The sequence below is a fragment of the Lottia gigantea genome, assembly GCF_000327385.1.
Source record: "Lottia gigantea unplaced genomic scaffold LOTGIsca_20, whole genome shotgun sequence".
Lineage (NCBI taxonomy): Eukaryota > Metazoa > Mollusca > Gastropoda > Lottiidae > Lottia > Lottia gigantea.
The window spans coordinates 2,640,032-2,655,971 of NW_008708401.1; the positions used below are offsets into that span (position 1 = coordinate 2,640,032).

The 15,940-nt window shown below is 33.8% G+C and overlaps 3 protein-coding genes across 3 annotated transcripts in view; 1 reads left to right on the forward strand and 2 right to left on the reverse strand.

Moving 5' to 3' along the window:
* Positions 1-3,165, reverse strand: part of LOTGIDRAFT_115178 (hypothetical protein) — a gene marked incomplete at both ends in the record, with an annotated part of 55,842 nt that extends 52,677 nt beyond the window's left edge. Inside the window, one exon of the mRNA XM_009053779.1 lies at positions 2,921-3,165. Coding sequence (XP_009052027.1) covers positions 2,921-3,165 — 245 coding nt within the window. The remainder of the gene's footprint in view (positions 1-2,920) is intronic.
* A 5,109-nt stretch (positions 3,166-8,274) lies between these two features.
* Positions 8,275-11,631, reverse strand: LOTGIDRAFT_159473 (hypothetical protein; the record flags this gene model as incomplete). Its single annotated transcript, XM_009053780.1, has 7 exons — positions 8,275-8,556; positions 9,048-9,147; positions 9,744-9,819; positions 10,162-10,279; positions 10,647-10,808; positions 11,051-11,150; positions 11,594-11,631. 7 exons carry the CDS (start codon positions 11,629-11,631, stop codon positions 8,275-8,277), a joined length of 876 nt encoding a protein of 291 aa, XP_009052028.1.
* A 109-nt stretch (positions 11,632-11,740) lies between these two features.
* Positions 11,741-11,899, forward strand: LOTGIDRAFT_114745 (hypothetical protein; the record flags this gene model as incomplete). Its single annotated transcript, XM_009053781.1, has 1 exon — positions 11,741-11,899. A coding segment is annotated over one exon (159 nt), but the record flags the coding sequence as incomplete, so codon positions are not given.
* Positions 11,900-15,940: the final 4,041 nt, after the last annotated feature.

Consider the following 15,940-nt stretch of genomic DNA (forward strand, 5'->3'; position numbering starts at 1 on the left):
GGGGGGGGGGGGTGATTTTAGTCTGTATGTATGTATGTAGTATGTAAATAGTTTTCAGAAGTACAAGAAATGTACGAAAATCGTATAATTCCTTCAAAAATATCTGAGATTAGGCGAATTTCTTTTCTCATTTCTATAGATGTCGTTTTATATATGGCAATGTTTCAAAAGGACGTCTTTTTAACTTTCAAACGCGGATAATTCGGGACACACATGGATTCGAAAGCTAAAATTTCGACGGTAAACTGTGAACACTTATTATTGAGTTGCTAAGCTAAAAAAATTCCCGTTTCTGAGACTAAAGTATGATTGATCGAAAGTGGCGGACCTGTACCTTTAAACGGTTACGAAAGGACAGTCACAGGCATGTAGGCTTAACCTCTAGTAAGAGAGTATTGATTGTGCAGTTTGTTTAGGGTGGGGCATCGACGCTTGTGCAGGTATAGTAAGAAAAAGACGCTTAGCTCATCAGAAGTTGGTTTGGTGAAGGAAGAAAGACAGAAGGAATGCTTTCTATTATCACTTAGATCTTGCATTAACACGGCCACAGGGAATCAACGGAACCATTAGCTCACATAGTGCAGAAAAAGTAGAACGTAAAACTCCATTCATTTCTTTCGGAAAATAAAGAATGCTTGGCAATGTTGCGACACCAAAATGGGAGATTTTCAGAGCTTTAATTTGCAGGCGACCATCCTCAGCAATGGAGGCGTATAACAATGTGTTGTCATGCTTTTATAATCATCATGACTTCAAAATCACCACACCAATATCGATGACATACGCCTATTCTCTTGGAAAATTATTATAAAAATTATCACTCAGCGATTACTGGATACATATCTCAGTTTTAATGATGGTAGACGAAGTCTTATTAGTTCCACCAAGATAAGCTCTAGGCCTCAGTGGCTGGACAGTCAGTTTAACAGTCCCTTAGGGCAGCTGGTATATCTTAATTGCCACAAATCATTTAATATATCGCCTGACAATGCATAAATGATCGTCTAGAATGTTAAATCGTAGGTTTTAGCAAGAGGCAAGAATAAATACTGCAAGAAAAGTTAGAAATTGCCCGAATCCAACCGTCTACGCCTTCTGGAAGTAATGAGACCTCCTTCCATCCAGATAACAGTAATTCTATTATTTCTGTTATTGTTTAATTTTATAGTGGGCATTTTGTACAATTATTCAATTGCAGTTGAAATACGTTTTTAGACGTCTTTGAAATGAAATACAAATATTAAACATTGAAAGGAATTGAGAGAAAAAATTTTAAAATGGATGTAGCACACGTTTGCATATAATATGCATTTGTCGTATATTTAGTAGTACAGATTGACTTAACTGATACAAAGCATAAATATAGAATGCATAAATTTGAAATCGAGTACACTTTTTGGAAAGCATGTAAATTTGTTCATTATAATTTTTTATAAATTGTATATACCACAAATGAATTGTATTATTGCAAATGTCTCGTGGTAATAAATATGGACGAACCTGTATTGTAATGCTCCATTTGATTGAGATGTGTGTCGCATAATTACGTGTGTGCCATTGTTTAGTCTTGTGTTGTATTGAAATATATTACATGTGTTTGTTGTACGAATTTACACATCATCGCCATGTCTTCAGAGGCTAAATTAGATGAGTGGAGGGCCGTGGACTTATTTGGGGTGGGACTCCGCCCCGGGAATTTATTTATTTATACAGAAGATCTGCATTTTTTGCCTTGGAGAAGGGCTCCCAAACCTTTCTTACCGATGGACTTGTTTCAGCCTGTTTCTATGGTAGTTGAGCCACTGAACGTCGTATTATTAGGATATTTTGTTAGTTTGGTGTCCTTTATTCAGTTTAGCCTATTAGTTTTATGTTTAAGTTCAGTTGGTGTTTAAAGTCATCATAAATTGAAACAGTTCTTTTTCGCTTTCATAGACAAAAGGTACATATTATAATTAATTTTTTCATGACGATTCCTAAATTATTAGTCATAGTTTAGGATTACAGCTTATTTTTCAATACATTATACAAATTGATTCATTAGTAGATATATCATTAAAAAGCAGTTCTCATAAAAGAACATCAGATACCAGATTAATTCAATCTCATAAATTGACCTTTGTAGATCAAAGGTTACATAAATATTGAACTTGTTGATTGCAGAATAATCCTTGTCTGTTATGAGGTCATAAAAAAGATGCGTAATCCATTCAAACTTAGACGATTTGTGACGATTTACAAATGGTACACGCATTTATATACGTGATTTTTTTTTGTCCCAGTCGAGAATGGTAAAGAATAAATAATTCCAATAATCACGCTTACCTCTGCATTTAAATTAATCATTTCTAAATGTCATTAGATGCCTTGAAAATGAATACAAATAAGTTTTGGACGGGGTATCAGTTTTTTAGAATTAGATGAAGAATTATATTATCCTTGGCCAAAGTCGTAGGGTCCTTAAATCCTTAGAGAGAGCATGTCCAAAAAATACTAATGTTTTATTTTGCAAGGACTTCAATATCATCATAGCTCGATTAAGACATAACACTCATAATGAGTTTGAAGAGTAGAAATTCAAATTACCTATCCTACTAAATGCACCAACAATAGTTCATGCAATGGCTATAAAATGACATTGGTATGGTGCTCATAAAGGATTAAAATTTCGGTGTGATCCAATATTACCGTAACTATTAATAGATGGAAATTTACCTGTGGGACCTCATGGGAATGACATCGAACTCTTGAAAAGAATTACAACCAAATCCACTTGTTGCTAATTGTATTGTGGTGTTAGGTAAAATGGCTTGCCCATAATATTTGGAGTATATTCAGATCCAACGAGTATGGCGTTTTGTATGTGTATGTAACTGTGTTTGTGATACAGTATATGGTCAAATAGAAATGTGAAACTTACAAATGTGTTGTATATCTGTCAAAATTCTGTGGAACGCTGGTTAAATTCTTTCCAGAACAATCCACGCGAATGTTCACGTTATCTCTGCTGCATACACATTTAGACGGACACGGAAGTGACGCATTGGTTCCATTACTTCCAGTTGACAGGAATACATCCGTGTCGGCATTGACAGTGGAACTATACTTCCAAGTTATTATCAGAATGTAAAATTCAAACAAACACACGATATTATTAGTAAACATGTTAAAATGAAACAGTCGTTAAAAGCATGGTTGTAACAAAATAGCTTAGAGAGTTAATCCTTTAAATATACAGTAGCGGTTGATAAAAACACCTTACGTCTCTTCAATATTGAGTGACACCTTCTAACTATTATCAAATTGATATGATTTAAAACTAGATTGATACTAAGATAATATAACGTTTGAAATTGATAATGCAATATTCAAGTGTTAGCTGTCAGATAAGAAATATTTTCATCACATGTTCGGCGTAGGCCAATAGGCTACCATTCACTATTTTGCAGAGCGTTAAATTGAGCTGTTTGAAATTTGTATCACATCAAAATTTAATGGTATTCCGGGCTAGGTTTTGTCACACTCGATGTCGACAGACAATTGCGTTGATTTGGTATTTTTCCGGTCGAGTATCAAACTGGCGGCTGCTATCTCCAAGTTGAATAAGTCAATGAATATTGTAAATACTCTAGCAGACGATAGTCAACTTCAAGCCTCGATTTGGATATTCCGTTTCCGATACCATAATGGCCAGAAAAGGTTCAGGATTCTGAGAGTTATTTCAGATTAGGTTGACGATTTGAAGACATCCCATCTGCCGAGGATTTGTGATAATTAACTAATAATTAATAGCCTGAGTATAAGCTATAATTAGGTATTGTTAACTAATATCAATAATTCAGTAGTAAATGCGACTTTCGGTCCGAAATCTCTCTCTATCTATATCGAAGTGTAAACAGTTACTTTGCGATGTTATTAGCAATTATACTCTTTATAACACTTAATACCTTTGTATGGGGGGTAGGGGGGGACTACATGCACACTCTTTAGTGTCTGGTACCCTTTCACTCCAGATAAGCTAAAAGAAGAAAGAAAACGTTGAAAAGGAGACAGATTACCAGTTTTCATGTAGGTCGAAAGAAAACGTTGATTGACGGTTTAAAAATGTACCTTCCGTGTCAACCGTTTTGATCCAAATTAGATCAAATAAGAAAGTTTGCTCCACCAGCAGAATCGAAGCCGAATAATATGGCGTATTTGGACGTGATCTACTATTTTTTATAGTCGAAGAAGTACGTGTACATTTAAATCCTTATGCTGGCCTAACGATAGTAGGCCTACTATTTGCAATAAGATTACGATGTTGGAATAAATGAATTAAAGGCATTGTCTTTAATTTCGTCTTCGATAATTTCCTCCCATATTCACTAAATAAAAATGAAATGAATGGAGTTTTACGTCCTACTTTGCTGCACCATATGGGCTAATAAAGACCGGCAACGCCATGCAGGGTGCAATGACGGAAATTTGGCAGGTCATGCAGCGGCATTAGCCTGCTCTTTTTCGATTACGAGGGATCTTTAACGTGCACAGCCTGTAACACACGGGGCCTCGGCTTATTGTCCCATCCGAACGACTAGACGCTATTGCCATGTCAACCCCTCTCACCTGCCTCACTGACAAGGGGAAACCGGGTTGAAAAATCTCAACCTACCCCTCACATTATCTCTAGCAATGTGAATCTGATCTGTCTATACGTACGTGGTTGGAAAATGAATGTCAATCTGAAAGGTAATTAACATTATTACAATTTTATAGCCCTACTGGGAGATCTCCGTGCCTCATCATATCATAAATAGACAGTTAATCATCAGGCTAATAAGGACATATGGGTCGTTCTAGAAATGAAATGAAGCTTTACGCCTGATTACCTTGATTGAATTATGTAATGTAGCTTGCCCACGCTTTTACATTTCCAACATATTACATGTCTGAACACACACATCCGCAGACCTGTATCTTATGGAGTCTCTCAGCATAAAACCCGTCACAGAAACTTTTTATCGAATTAGAGTTGTTCAACTGAATTCTGCTAGAAACAGACTCAACTAAATGAACAGATTCAGCTAAATGATTTTCCATCAAGTAAGTTGACGTGGAAATCGATAAGATCTGTCAAACAATTTGTTTTGATGTTAACAGGTGAGGATGGGTTCTGTCAAACAATTTGTTCTGATGATAACAGATGAGGATGGGTTCTGTCAAACAATTTGTTCTGATGGTAACAGATGAGGATGGATCTGTCAAACAATTTGTTCTGATGATAACAGATGAGGATGGGTTTTGTCAAACAATTTGTTCTGATGTTAACAGATGAGGATGGGTCTGTCAAACAATTTGTTCTGATGTTAACAGGTGAGGATGGGTTCTGTCAAACAAATTGTTCTGATGATAACAGACGAGGATGGGTTCTGTCAAACAATTTGTTCTGATGTTAACAGATGAGGATGGGTCTGTCAAACAATTTGTTCTGATGATAACAGATGAGGATGGGTCTGTCAAACAATTTGTTTTGATGTTAACAGATGAGGATGGGTTCTGTCAAACAATTTGTTCTGATGTTAACAGATGAGGATGGGTCTGTCAAACAATTTGTTCTGATGTTAACAGGTGAGGATGGGTTCTGTCAAACAATTTGTTCTGATGGTAACAGATGAGGATGGATCTGTCAAACAATTTGTTCTGATGATAACAGATGAGGATGGGTTCTGTCAAACAATTTGTTCTGATGTTAACAGATCAGGATGGGTCTTTCAAACAATTTGTTCTGATGTTAACGGATGAGGATGGGTTCTGTCGATGGGGATTTACTTTGTCAAACGATCTGTCAAATATCCTTTTTCAATCGAAGAAGATGATGATCATAGGATCTGTCACCAAATCTACCTGTATCGAAACAGGTAGAAACTGTCAAACAATCTGTAATAATCGAAACAGGTGAGGATAGGAAGTGTCAAACAATCTGTACTAATTGAAATAGGTAAGGATAGGAACTGTCAAACAATCTGTACTAATTGAAATAGGTAAGGATAGGAACTGTCAAACAATCTGTACTAATTGAAATAGGTAAGGAGAGGAACTGTCAAACAATCTGTACTAATTGAAATAGGTAAGGATAGGAACTGTCAAACAATCTGTACTAATTGAAATAGGTAAGGATAGGAAGTGTCAAACAATCTGTACTAATTGAAATAGGTAAGGATAGGAAGTGTCAAACAATCTGCACTAATTGAAATAGGAGAGGATAGGAACTGTCAAACAATCTGTACTAATTGAAATAGGTAAGGATAGGAACTGTCAAACAATCTGTACTAATTGAAATAGGTAAGGATAGGAAGTGTCAAACAATCTGTACTAATTGAAATAGGTGAGGATAGGAACTGTCAAACAATCTGTACTAATTGAAATAGGTAAGGATAGGAAGTGTCAAACAATCTGTACTAATTGAAATAGGTAAGGATAGGAACTGTCAAACAATCTGTACTAATTGAAATAGGTGAGGATAGGAAGTGTCAAACAATCTGTACTAATTGAAATAGGTAAGGATAGGAACTGTCAAACAATCTGTACTAATTGAAGAAAGGCTCTCTCAAAACAATTTGATGAGTTTTAATTTTCTCACATTCAAAGGATGACATATAATATCATACATACAATAAGTACACATGCTTCAGGATATTTCTAAAAAATGAACATCTTTCTGTTTGTGACGTCTGCTAGTTCGTTGCGTTTCATATCGAAATGTTTGGCTACTGCAGGTTCAGTTAATAACAAGTTGGACACTTCGATAGCGACGATTTTGGTGCTGTTTGTTCACTTCCCATTGGAAAAAAAATACCTTCATGAATCTAATCTTAAAGAGGAAACTGTTAAGGCGGGTAAACAATTTTTTATTTAATGTAAATCTTATGAAACGTTTCTAACATAGCACTGACAGTTTGATTTCTTCTCCTATATTTTGAAGTTCATTCTCGTAGTAGGATCAATATAACATAGTACACCCTCAGGTGTAAGGTGTCAGGAACAACTTAATTAAATTTTTAATTAATTTTAAAGAATGATCAAATTGAAGGATAAAATTCCGAATTCCATCATTGATCACAAAACCCTGGTCTTTAATAAGGAAGCAAGATAAAAAAAATTCCTGATGTAGTTTTTAAATACTACTCCATTGGGCAAATAGAATTACATATGAAGCCAAAAGATGGAATTTAGATCTCTTTTTCTGAAGAAATCTAATGAGAAATAGTTCACATTTCAATGGGCACAAATCATGCACTTAATTGACTTCTTTTCTTTTTCATAAAACATCAACGTATCATATACGTTTCCGTCATCTATAATCAGCAGTGTTATTAGCTTGTTATTATCAACTTCTTTTGCCAAATTACAAAGACAGATAATGTCCATAACCTTTGCATGCATGTGCCTAGTACAAGGATGTATGAATTTATCCCTGTCCTTGGTTTCCAAACTGTTGCGATCCTTGTTGCATCTTTTTTACGGGGACTGGGATATCTTTACCCCTCACTGGAAAAATATCTGGAGATTGTAATGGTAATGTACAGGTGCAGACTCTGTGATGATGTTCAGTCAAATACTTGACACCCCCCTCCCCCACACACACACAACTCCAAAATCTATTACTTGCTCCTGAAACCTTGAAATAGTTACGGGCCGGACATGATGGGTGCAAACAGCAAATACCACATTTAGTGTTTAGTACAAGACACAGCTTTATCTTTTTACATTTGTTTAATATTAATTAATAACAAAACAACTTTCAACTTTCCAATGTAAAATTCAGGAGAAACAAATAAATCCATCTCAATCCACAATATAATATAAATGTAAGTATCTACATGTATTTTAGTAAATAGTCATCGATTTAATTTGTAGTATTACAAAAAGATATTCAACTCCTTATGTACATGCTAATAATGTTTTTAACAATATTTTTGACTAACTAGATGAAGTTTTGTTGAGTTTTAATGATAGACTTTGAAAAATTTGCAATGATAGAAATATATCATAAAATTTAAAGGCATTTCTCTTTAATATAGAATTTTGCCACCTACAACAGCAATAAAATTTCAAAACGATATGAGCCATTTCGTTTTTTCATCTTTCATTCTACCATTATCTTTACGACCGATTATCAATTTTAATTCAATACTGACTTAAGTAATATACAAGCTTAATATTTGCAATCGTAAATGTTAATTCAGACCAGAAATCCATTTGATGTTAACAAGGAGAACTGTGTGTTTTCCATCAGCTGTAATCATTAGGTTTATGTTTTTTATATTTTCTAGAAAGTTCTGGGTTATATTGAGAATTATATTTGCGACTTCTATCCTCTTCTTCAGATTCTGACGAATTTTCAGAGTCATCTCCCTTTAATTTTGAAAATAATTCTGCAGTCCTATTTTTTTCAGCCTTTTCACGTTTTAAACGTTCTGCTCTAAGTTGATCTATTGTTTTACCAGTACTTGGTTTGGGTAGGGACTTTATTCTTTCTCTCTCTCTTTCTTTGTGTTTGTGTTTTTTATCTTTCTGAAATTATAATGACATAGTCAATAGATGTGAACAGCAATGGTCAAGCTATTGCGAACTTCTACAATAATAATAGCCACCTTTCTTGTCTCACGGAATGCAGCAAACACCAGCGAACATAGCTAATCTTAGCCCTCAATAAACAGACTGTAAATATTATGTGATTGTCTGTATGTGATGGGGTACTATCCAACCAAATCTATGATACAAGAAAGATGGCTAGGACGCTAGGTATAGCAGCCAATGTTTAAGACGATGTTCCTAATATTTACAACTGTTCTACTCATGATTAGGTGACACTTTTTTTTCTATTTCCAATACTTTGAGGATCTTTACCATGCACACAGCCCCTCTACCTACCGTCTCATTTCAGCAGGAAATAGGGTTTAGAAATCTAACAACTAGACATGTAGTAAAACCATCCAGATATTATGTTACATAAGAAAGAAGAACCAAACTTGGCTCACTTAAAATGATCATCAAAAACAGACCTTGTCTTTATGTTTCTTCTTCTTTTTTTTCTTATCAACAAATTCCCTCATTTCTAATAATGGATCTAAATTGGTTTTCTTTTTTTCTTCTTTTAGATGTCTACAACACAGAAATAAAACGATCAATGCCAGGCTGTAGAGCTTGATTTATAATTATTTATAGAGGTTGTTAAACATTTAAATGATAAAATCTAACCAATGAAATTTAATGGGCTGACTGAATCTAAATCAAAATGAGACACAACATGCATTCAGGTCTTCTAGATATCTCATCTGATCATTGACGTTTCTGTTTTCCAGACAAGATTATTTGATGTTTTAACCTCAAAATGAAAGAAATAAGACAGGTTTGTGTATCTATTGGATTAGTTGTCTGCCTGAGATATTATAATAAGGAAGTATATATATTCAGTACAGATGTATGTACCCAGTGTATTAAGTACAAAATATTCCGAAGAATGCTTTATGAATTTCAAATTATAATTTGATACAATATTATTTACATGTTGAAATTCAGTTCTGTCTGCCAAGAAAGTAAATATTTACACAATATATCCTCTATGATTATTCTTTATGACAAGATAAATTGTGTATTAATTGAAAGAAAAAGAAAACTAAGAAAGCTGAAGACATGTCACATTAAATATCAAATACAGATAATGTGCAAATTATTTGAGTAAGAGAAACATAAATTACTTGAGATCTCTTTTCTCTTCCTCTTCCGTTTCATCTCTTTTTCTTTTTCTACCACTCAAATACCATGGTGTTTCATCTAGAAAAAATATTGACATCTCAAGTTATATATTGCATTTCTATTTTTTCAAAAACTGTTTGCTTATAATTGCACTTAAAAGTACTATTTTTGGAATTTTATTTCAATTTATCTGCACTTTTTTTCATCAAAATGCAAATACTTTTACCACACCTACCTGAACAAGCCCTGAGATCATTAGAGGTATTCAAAATAAAAAATGGATTGCTTAGATAACAGTGGCCTTCTCTCAAAAGCGTAAAGGACTTAATTCAGACTCAGTTATGCATGTTCATTAAAATACATCAGGTCACGTAAATAACTAAAACTAATGTAAATAGTTATTATAGAATATTTTCTTACTTTGTTCTTCAATATTACTCTTCCCTAAATATGTTAATAAACCAACACTTCTCTCCCATTTCTCTTTTTCAACTTTTTTCTCTTTAGCATGTTCTTCATTAATACCCTGTTTTCTTAACTACAATTAATATAATATCAATATCATAATTTTACATAGTAAATATAAGATGAATGAATACTAAAGTGGGGAAGGAATTAACGACTTGTTATTTAGCAATCATTACTGGATTATCGGTACCAATTTACAGCTAAGATGAGAAAAGATGACTCATTTAAAGTCCCAAGACTATCACACACTGTCCAAGATTAGAAGCCGCAACCACCATTTGTGCAAATGACCTAAAATGTCTGTGCATGCTTTTAGACTGTCAAAAGAGTAATTTAATTTATATTCTACTGGTTGAATTGGTGTTAAGATTGTGGCCTGTTATCCATTTAAAAAAGGCATTCGCTTTGGTAGTTGGCATACCTTTTATCTTACTTACCCCATCTTCAATTTCTTTAAAGAAGTTGATATTGCCATGCTGTGTAACAGTAGAACTAGGAACTATATCAGTGGAAGATCCTTGTTCTATTTCATTTCTGTCACATGTTTTGAGTTTATTTTTCGACCTTGACCGTAATAAATCTGTTCTGGCTTCTTGTTCCTGTAAAAAACAAATTTAAAATAGTTAATAGAAGACTAAACGGAGTCTTTGAACTTTTCTTCTTATGCATAATCAACATCATACAGTGTTCAATGAGGGAAACTTTGCCATTACCGGTACTGTGTATTTTTCCCATTCCAACCATCAAGGGACCTTTGATATGCTATGTTTATCCATTTTTATGACATAGAAAACTCTAGATTCAAGGAGTACCGAGGCAATTTAACCCTAAAATATCTTACAGCTAATGCGATTCTTCGCTGTTTTTCTTTCTCTTCTTCTGCAGCCTTTTCTTCATCACGTCTGACTCTCTCTATATTCTTCTTAGTTCTGACATGCCAACTAAAGTGAAAACCATAACACATATTAAAATACAAATTCAAATGGTACACACAACATTTATAATGATTTGAGGTTATAGTGAGGTGGAACACAGGTTTTCTGGGTGGAAACTAAGGCCCAATTTTAACAGACAACATGAAGTGTGCAATGAGACACACTTTTTTAGGTCAGCAGATTAGCCTTCTCTAGGTAGGCCTAAAAAAGTCAGTGCACTGACAGACAATTTTTATGCAAGAAATTATCGTCAAATATCTCTATTTTCGGCCAATTTTCCTTACTAAACCTTTAATTTCATCATCTACTAAAGCAACATTACCTTTTGTGGTGTAAAATATTCATGATTTATGATTCTTCTTGTAAATATTAGCTGGAACTGAAACAAAACGTTGAGAGACGTACACAAGAAGAAAACAATTCGGTTTGTTATGATACTTTCAGTTTACTTCCGTTTCCGCTGAGATTTGGACACAGACCACGACATATTCACTAAAAACAAAGATTCAGACTACATAAATGTCATAAAAATTTTTTCAACTATTCGTGGATCTGATCAGTCCAATCTTTTGGTCCGAGTTGTCCTGATTCCAACGAAACCACACCAATGTGATGTTTGTAAAAAGTGTTTTACTCAGATAAGTAGGCCTACATTTAATGAGCACATCAAAGTACATACTGGAGAAAAACCTTATCAATGTGATGTTTGTAAAATGTGTTTTGCTGAGGCAAATTATCTCAATGCTCACATATAAATACACATGCTGAAGAGAAAAATTACCAATGAAGTGTTTGTAAAAAATGATACAAGTGATACAAGTTCACTCCACGTTCACATGAAAGTTTAGACTGGAGAGAGACCGTTTAAATGTGATGTTTATAAAATGTGTTTTGCTGAGGCAAGTAAGCTAGATATCATATCTTATCTTATGAGTGTTCACACTGGAAAGAAACCTTACAGTTTGTAATATGTGTTTTTTCTCAAAAAAGTAGTATTTATAAACACATGAAAACACATACTGGAGAGAAACCATATTAATGTGATGTTTATCAAAACTAAAAAGTGTGTTTTACTCGTTCAGAAAGGCCTAATGATCACACGCGAATGGAGAGAAACAACACTACTGTGATGTTAGTAAAAAATGTTTTTCCTGGACAAACTGTCTTAATGAGCACATGAAAATTCACAATTGACTTAACGCACCATAGGCGCAATCTTCCCGTGGAGAGTCTGAGGGTGTACTCCCCTAGAACAAAATTAGGATAATGGAATTAGTATGATGGGCATGTAGTGGTATCCCTCCTTTACAAGTTCCTCCCTAGTGGTTACCCCCAGTGGTTAATGTATTATGTACTCTAACACATATTTTGGGGGCAAAAAAGTGAAAAAAAAAACACTATGGAATTTTTTAGGAATCAAGTGGGGGTACAAATGAGAATACAAAGTACAAACTTATGAAGAGACAAGTTTTAGCCACAGTTGTACCGCCACTAGATGCTCCATCCCCCTTGTATACTTTTAATTCCCCCACTACCCCTACTCCTCTCTAGTCGACATATATAATATATTTCTCCTAACCCATCATTTGTAGATGCCCCCTTTCATTCTTTTTAAAAGCTACAAAAATTGGTTAAGGGAGAAAATCTTTTGTTTAATCCTATTAGGGATGAATTGTGCTCAGTGTAGTACAATAGAGTTTACAAAGTCTTGATTAGCGAGTTCTTTTCAGTCGGTTCGAAAATTCTTGACTGGGAACGTTCGATTTGTCTACTAATTATAAGGCAGGCTTCTACAGAATTCTATAAAGATAGAAAGAACGACCAATCAAACAAATACTCAACATATCTCTACACTCTATTGTTTTAAATCTCAACTTGGATGTGAGCTGAAATCAGGGTTTAAGAAATAAAAGCTACTGTGTGTAACCAAGGAACTTAGAAGAGGTTGAAGGCAAAAGTACCTCACTTGTTATGCTGGGAGAGACTTCCACTGTTATAAGGTACGTAATTGTTGATTATATTGTCTTTATTCATTGAAAACCCCATATTCCAATGGGACAATAGAGAGACATTGAAACATTGGTTTTCGGATTTTCTCCATTACTCATATACATGTATATATGTAGACGTTCGTTCATCTTGTGACTGTAGCCTACTTACACAGTGATTTCTTTCCATATTTTAGATTTTTTGCCCAGCCTGGTGGCACTTGAGTGGCTTCGATGATAGAACCAATTCTAAATGGAAATAATTTTATGGAGGAAAAAAGTCTTATAAAAAGGTAGGTTTAGTTTCCCACTTTCTCCTGCTAGAGATTTTGACCAGTGAAGTGTAGCTGCACCATCAGCTCACTGATACGGCGGTACGAATAATGAGTAAGGTGCAGGGTTCGATTTAATCCTTTATTCAAAGTAATTGTCATTAAGTTCTGATAAATCTCGTATTAAATTCTAATGGTTACATTCATATTTTGTATTTGATTGGTTGTAACGTTGCTCAAAAGAGTCTGTTAGTTAAGGGAATTTTACTCTTTCCTTTTTCCTTTTCCCGTGCACTGTTGTGGTGGTGGCCAATTACTAATAATAACCCAACCCCTCTAATGTTAACCCCGAAATTCCCGAAACTAACAGAATCTTTTATTTTCCAATTCCATTTCTTTTCATTGGACGTATATCTGCTTCCCTTGGTCGTTTGTATGGTCCCTTCGATCATTTATTTGATTCACTTGGACGAAGAATGTAACCACTTCTTAAAATATAGGACTTTAAACTAAGTGTTAGGGTATAGGGTTAATATTTTCTATTTTCTTGCGTAGTTTCTTTTTCTATTTTCAGAATTTTGATTTTCATTGAGTAAAAATATTTTTCCATTTTCAGAATTTTGAATTTGACTTAATAAGATGATTTTCATTATCATAATTTAGACTTAAATTAACTTCTTCCATCTTTCATAATATTTGTTTAATAATTTAAGAGTTAAAGATAGGGTTTTAGTTAGATGCTAGGAGTAGGAATTTTAGTAATTTAGTAACTGATCTTTCATTCTATTTCTAGGTAAGAAAAGTATGAACAATTGATAGTCTATAATGAATTTGAGGTAACCAACGACAACTCAAGTGTGATGAAGAAAACCAAACCAGAGAAGAACTTAAATCCATCTCGTTTTTACGGATATACTTCATAGTTTAATAGCTTGCATGTTATAAAATGTATATTAATATATTGGAAAATAATCCTTCTGCACTGACATTACTATGTATTTCTATGTTCGTTCGAGTATAGCTTCCGAGGTGACTTTTTCACTAGGTCCTATGCGAAGGTTATAAGATGGCGCGTACCATATAATTATTGGAATGCTCAGTTTTGAGGCTAATGGAGATGGGCAATGTCACTCAGGGATTGTGGGGATGGAGGCGAAAGAAAAGATTAAATTCTTTAAACAATGTAACCTTTATTTACAACATAGAACTATATTTGATACAGTTTTAACAATACACGATAATTATATAGGTATATAGATCTAAAATATTAATATTTTTTTTTTTTCAATGATCTAACATTTTCTGTAGGCGCAATATAATAGAGGTACATTTTACCTGCAATTCAAAAACCAATATTATATATAGCCTTTTCAAAGAAGCATACTGCATGACATGTTTTTAAAATGTTCACTATACCTGTAGTTTAATGGAATAACACGCCAAGGTAAAAACTGTCTACTCCTTTTGGTTGCTCAGAAAGCACACAAGACATGATGTTTTTAAATTCAAAGTTTTTAGATTGATATTGATAGCATACAAAAAAGTAAAAAAAAGTGCTCTCCAGTTTTGGTTGCTGAGAGTCACCATCATACATTTCAAATCATTATTGTTTAACACTAGTTTTTAACTGTACTACAATAATGACATGAACTCTCGTACAACTTGTCAAAAACTATTTATACTCAAACACTACAAAAGTACCTGGTTTGTCTTTAATCAAAAAAACTGTTTTGATGACATAACATTCTTACACGTAGTTATCACCTTTTCATATTTTCTGTTATATTTGCAGACAAACTTAAAGTTAAAATTCTATTCTAATGAGTGACACAGATAACCGTCAGTGAGCTCAATCATTCAAAAATCAATCAGTAAAAATTTTAACAACTGGTTCTATTTTGAGCTGTTTCCTAAAATATTTCTCCAGAACAAATCCAGGAACATAATTACGAGCTGGATTGTCGTCTGCTAGGCTGGACAGTCGTATGCCATAGTGAACATCACTCAAAATCAAACACATTTTCGTTTCGTGGAGTATTAAGTGAAAAAAAAATGGCGCGAGTGTGTTATGAAAAGTGGTCCGAGTTATAATCAATTATTCAACTGGAGATGACTAATATTTATAGAAGTCCATCTATGTAACAAGGGTTTTTTTCAAAACGTATTTAGTAAGGTATCGATTCAACAACCTATACAGCGACACATGGAACATCAAATTCACATGATATCTTTGCGATTTCTTTTCAAAGAGCATTATATTAGACTGTGCACTGTTTAAACAGTTTTGAAAAATATTTGGCCTATAAATTCAATTCATCGAAATTTACTGTTCAAAGAGCATTGAGTATTATATTTATTCTTAATGATCGGCCGTTTGTATTGGTCTAATGACCTAATCTCACAAGTATAATATACCTAGACAATAAACTACATTACATTGCTTATATTGATCTATTTACTGGTATCTAAGGTAAATGATAACGTCTATTAACCAGTCATTTTTAGTGTAATATATGTAATGGTAATAATATAGAAT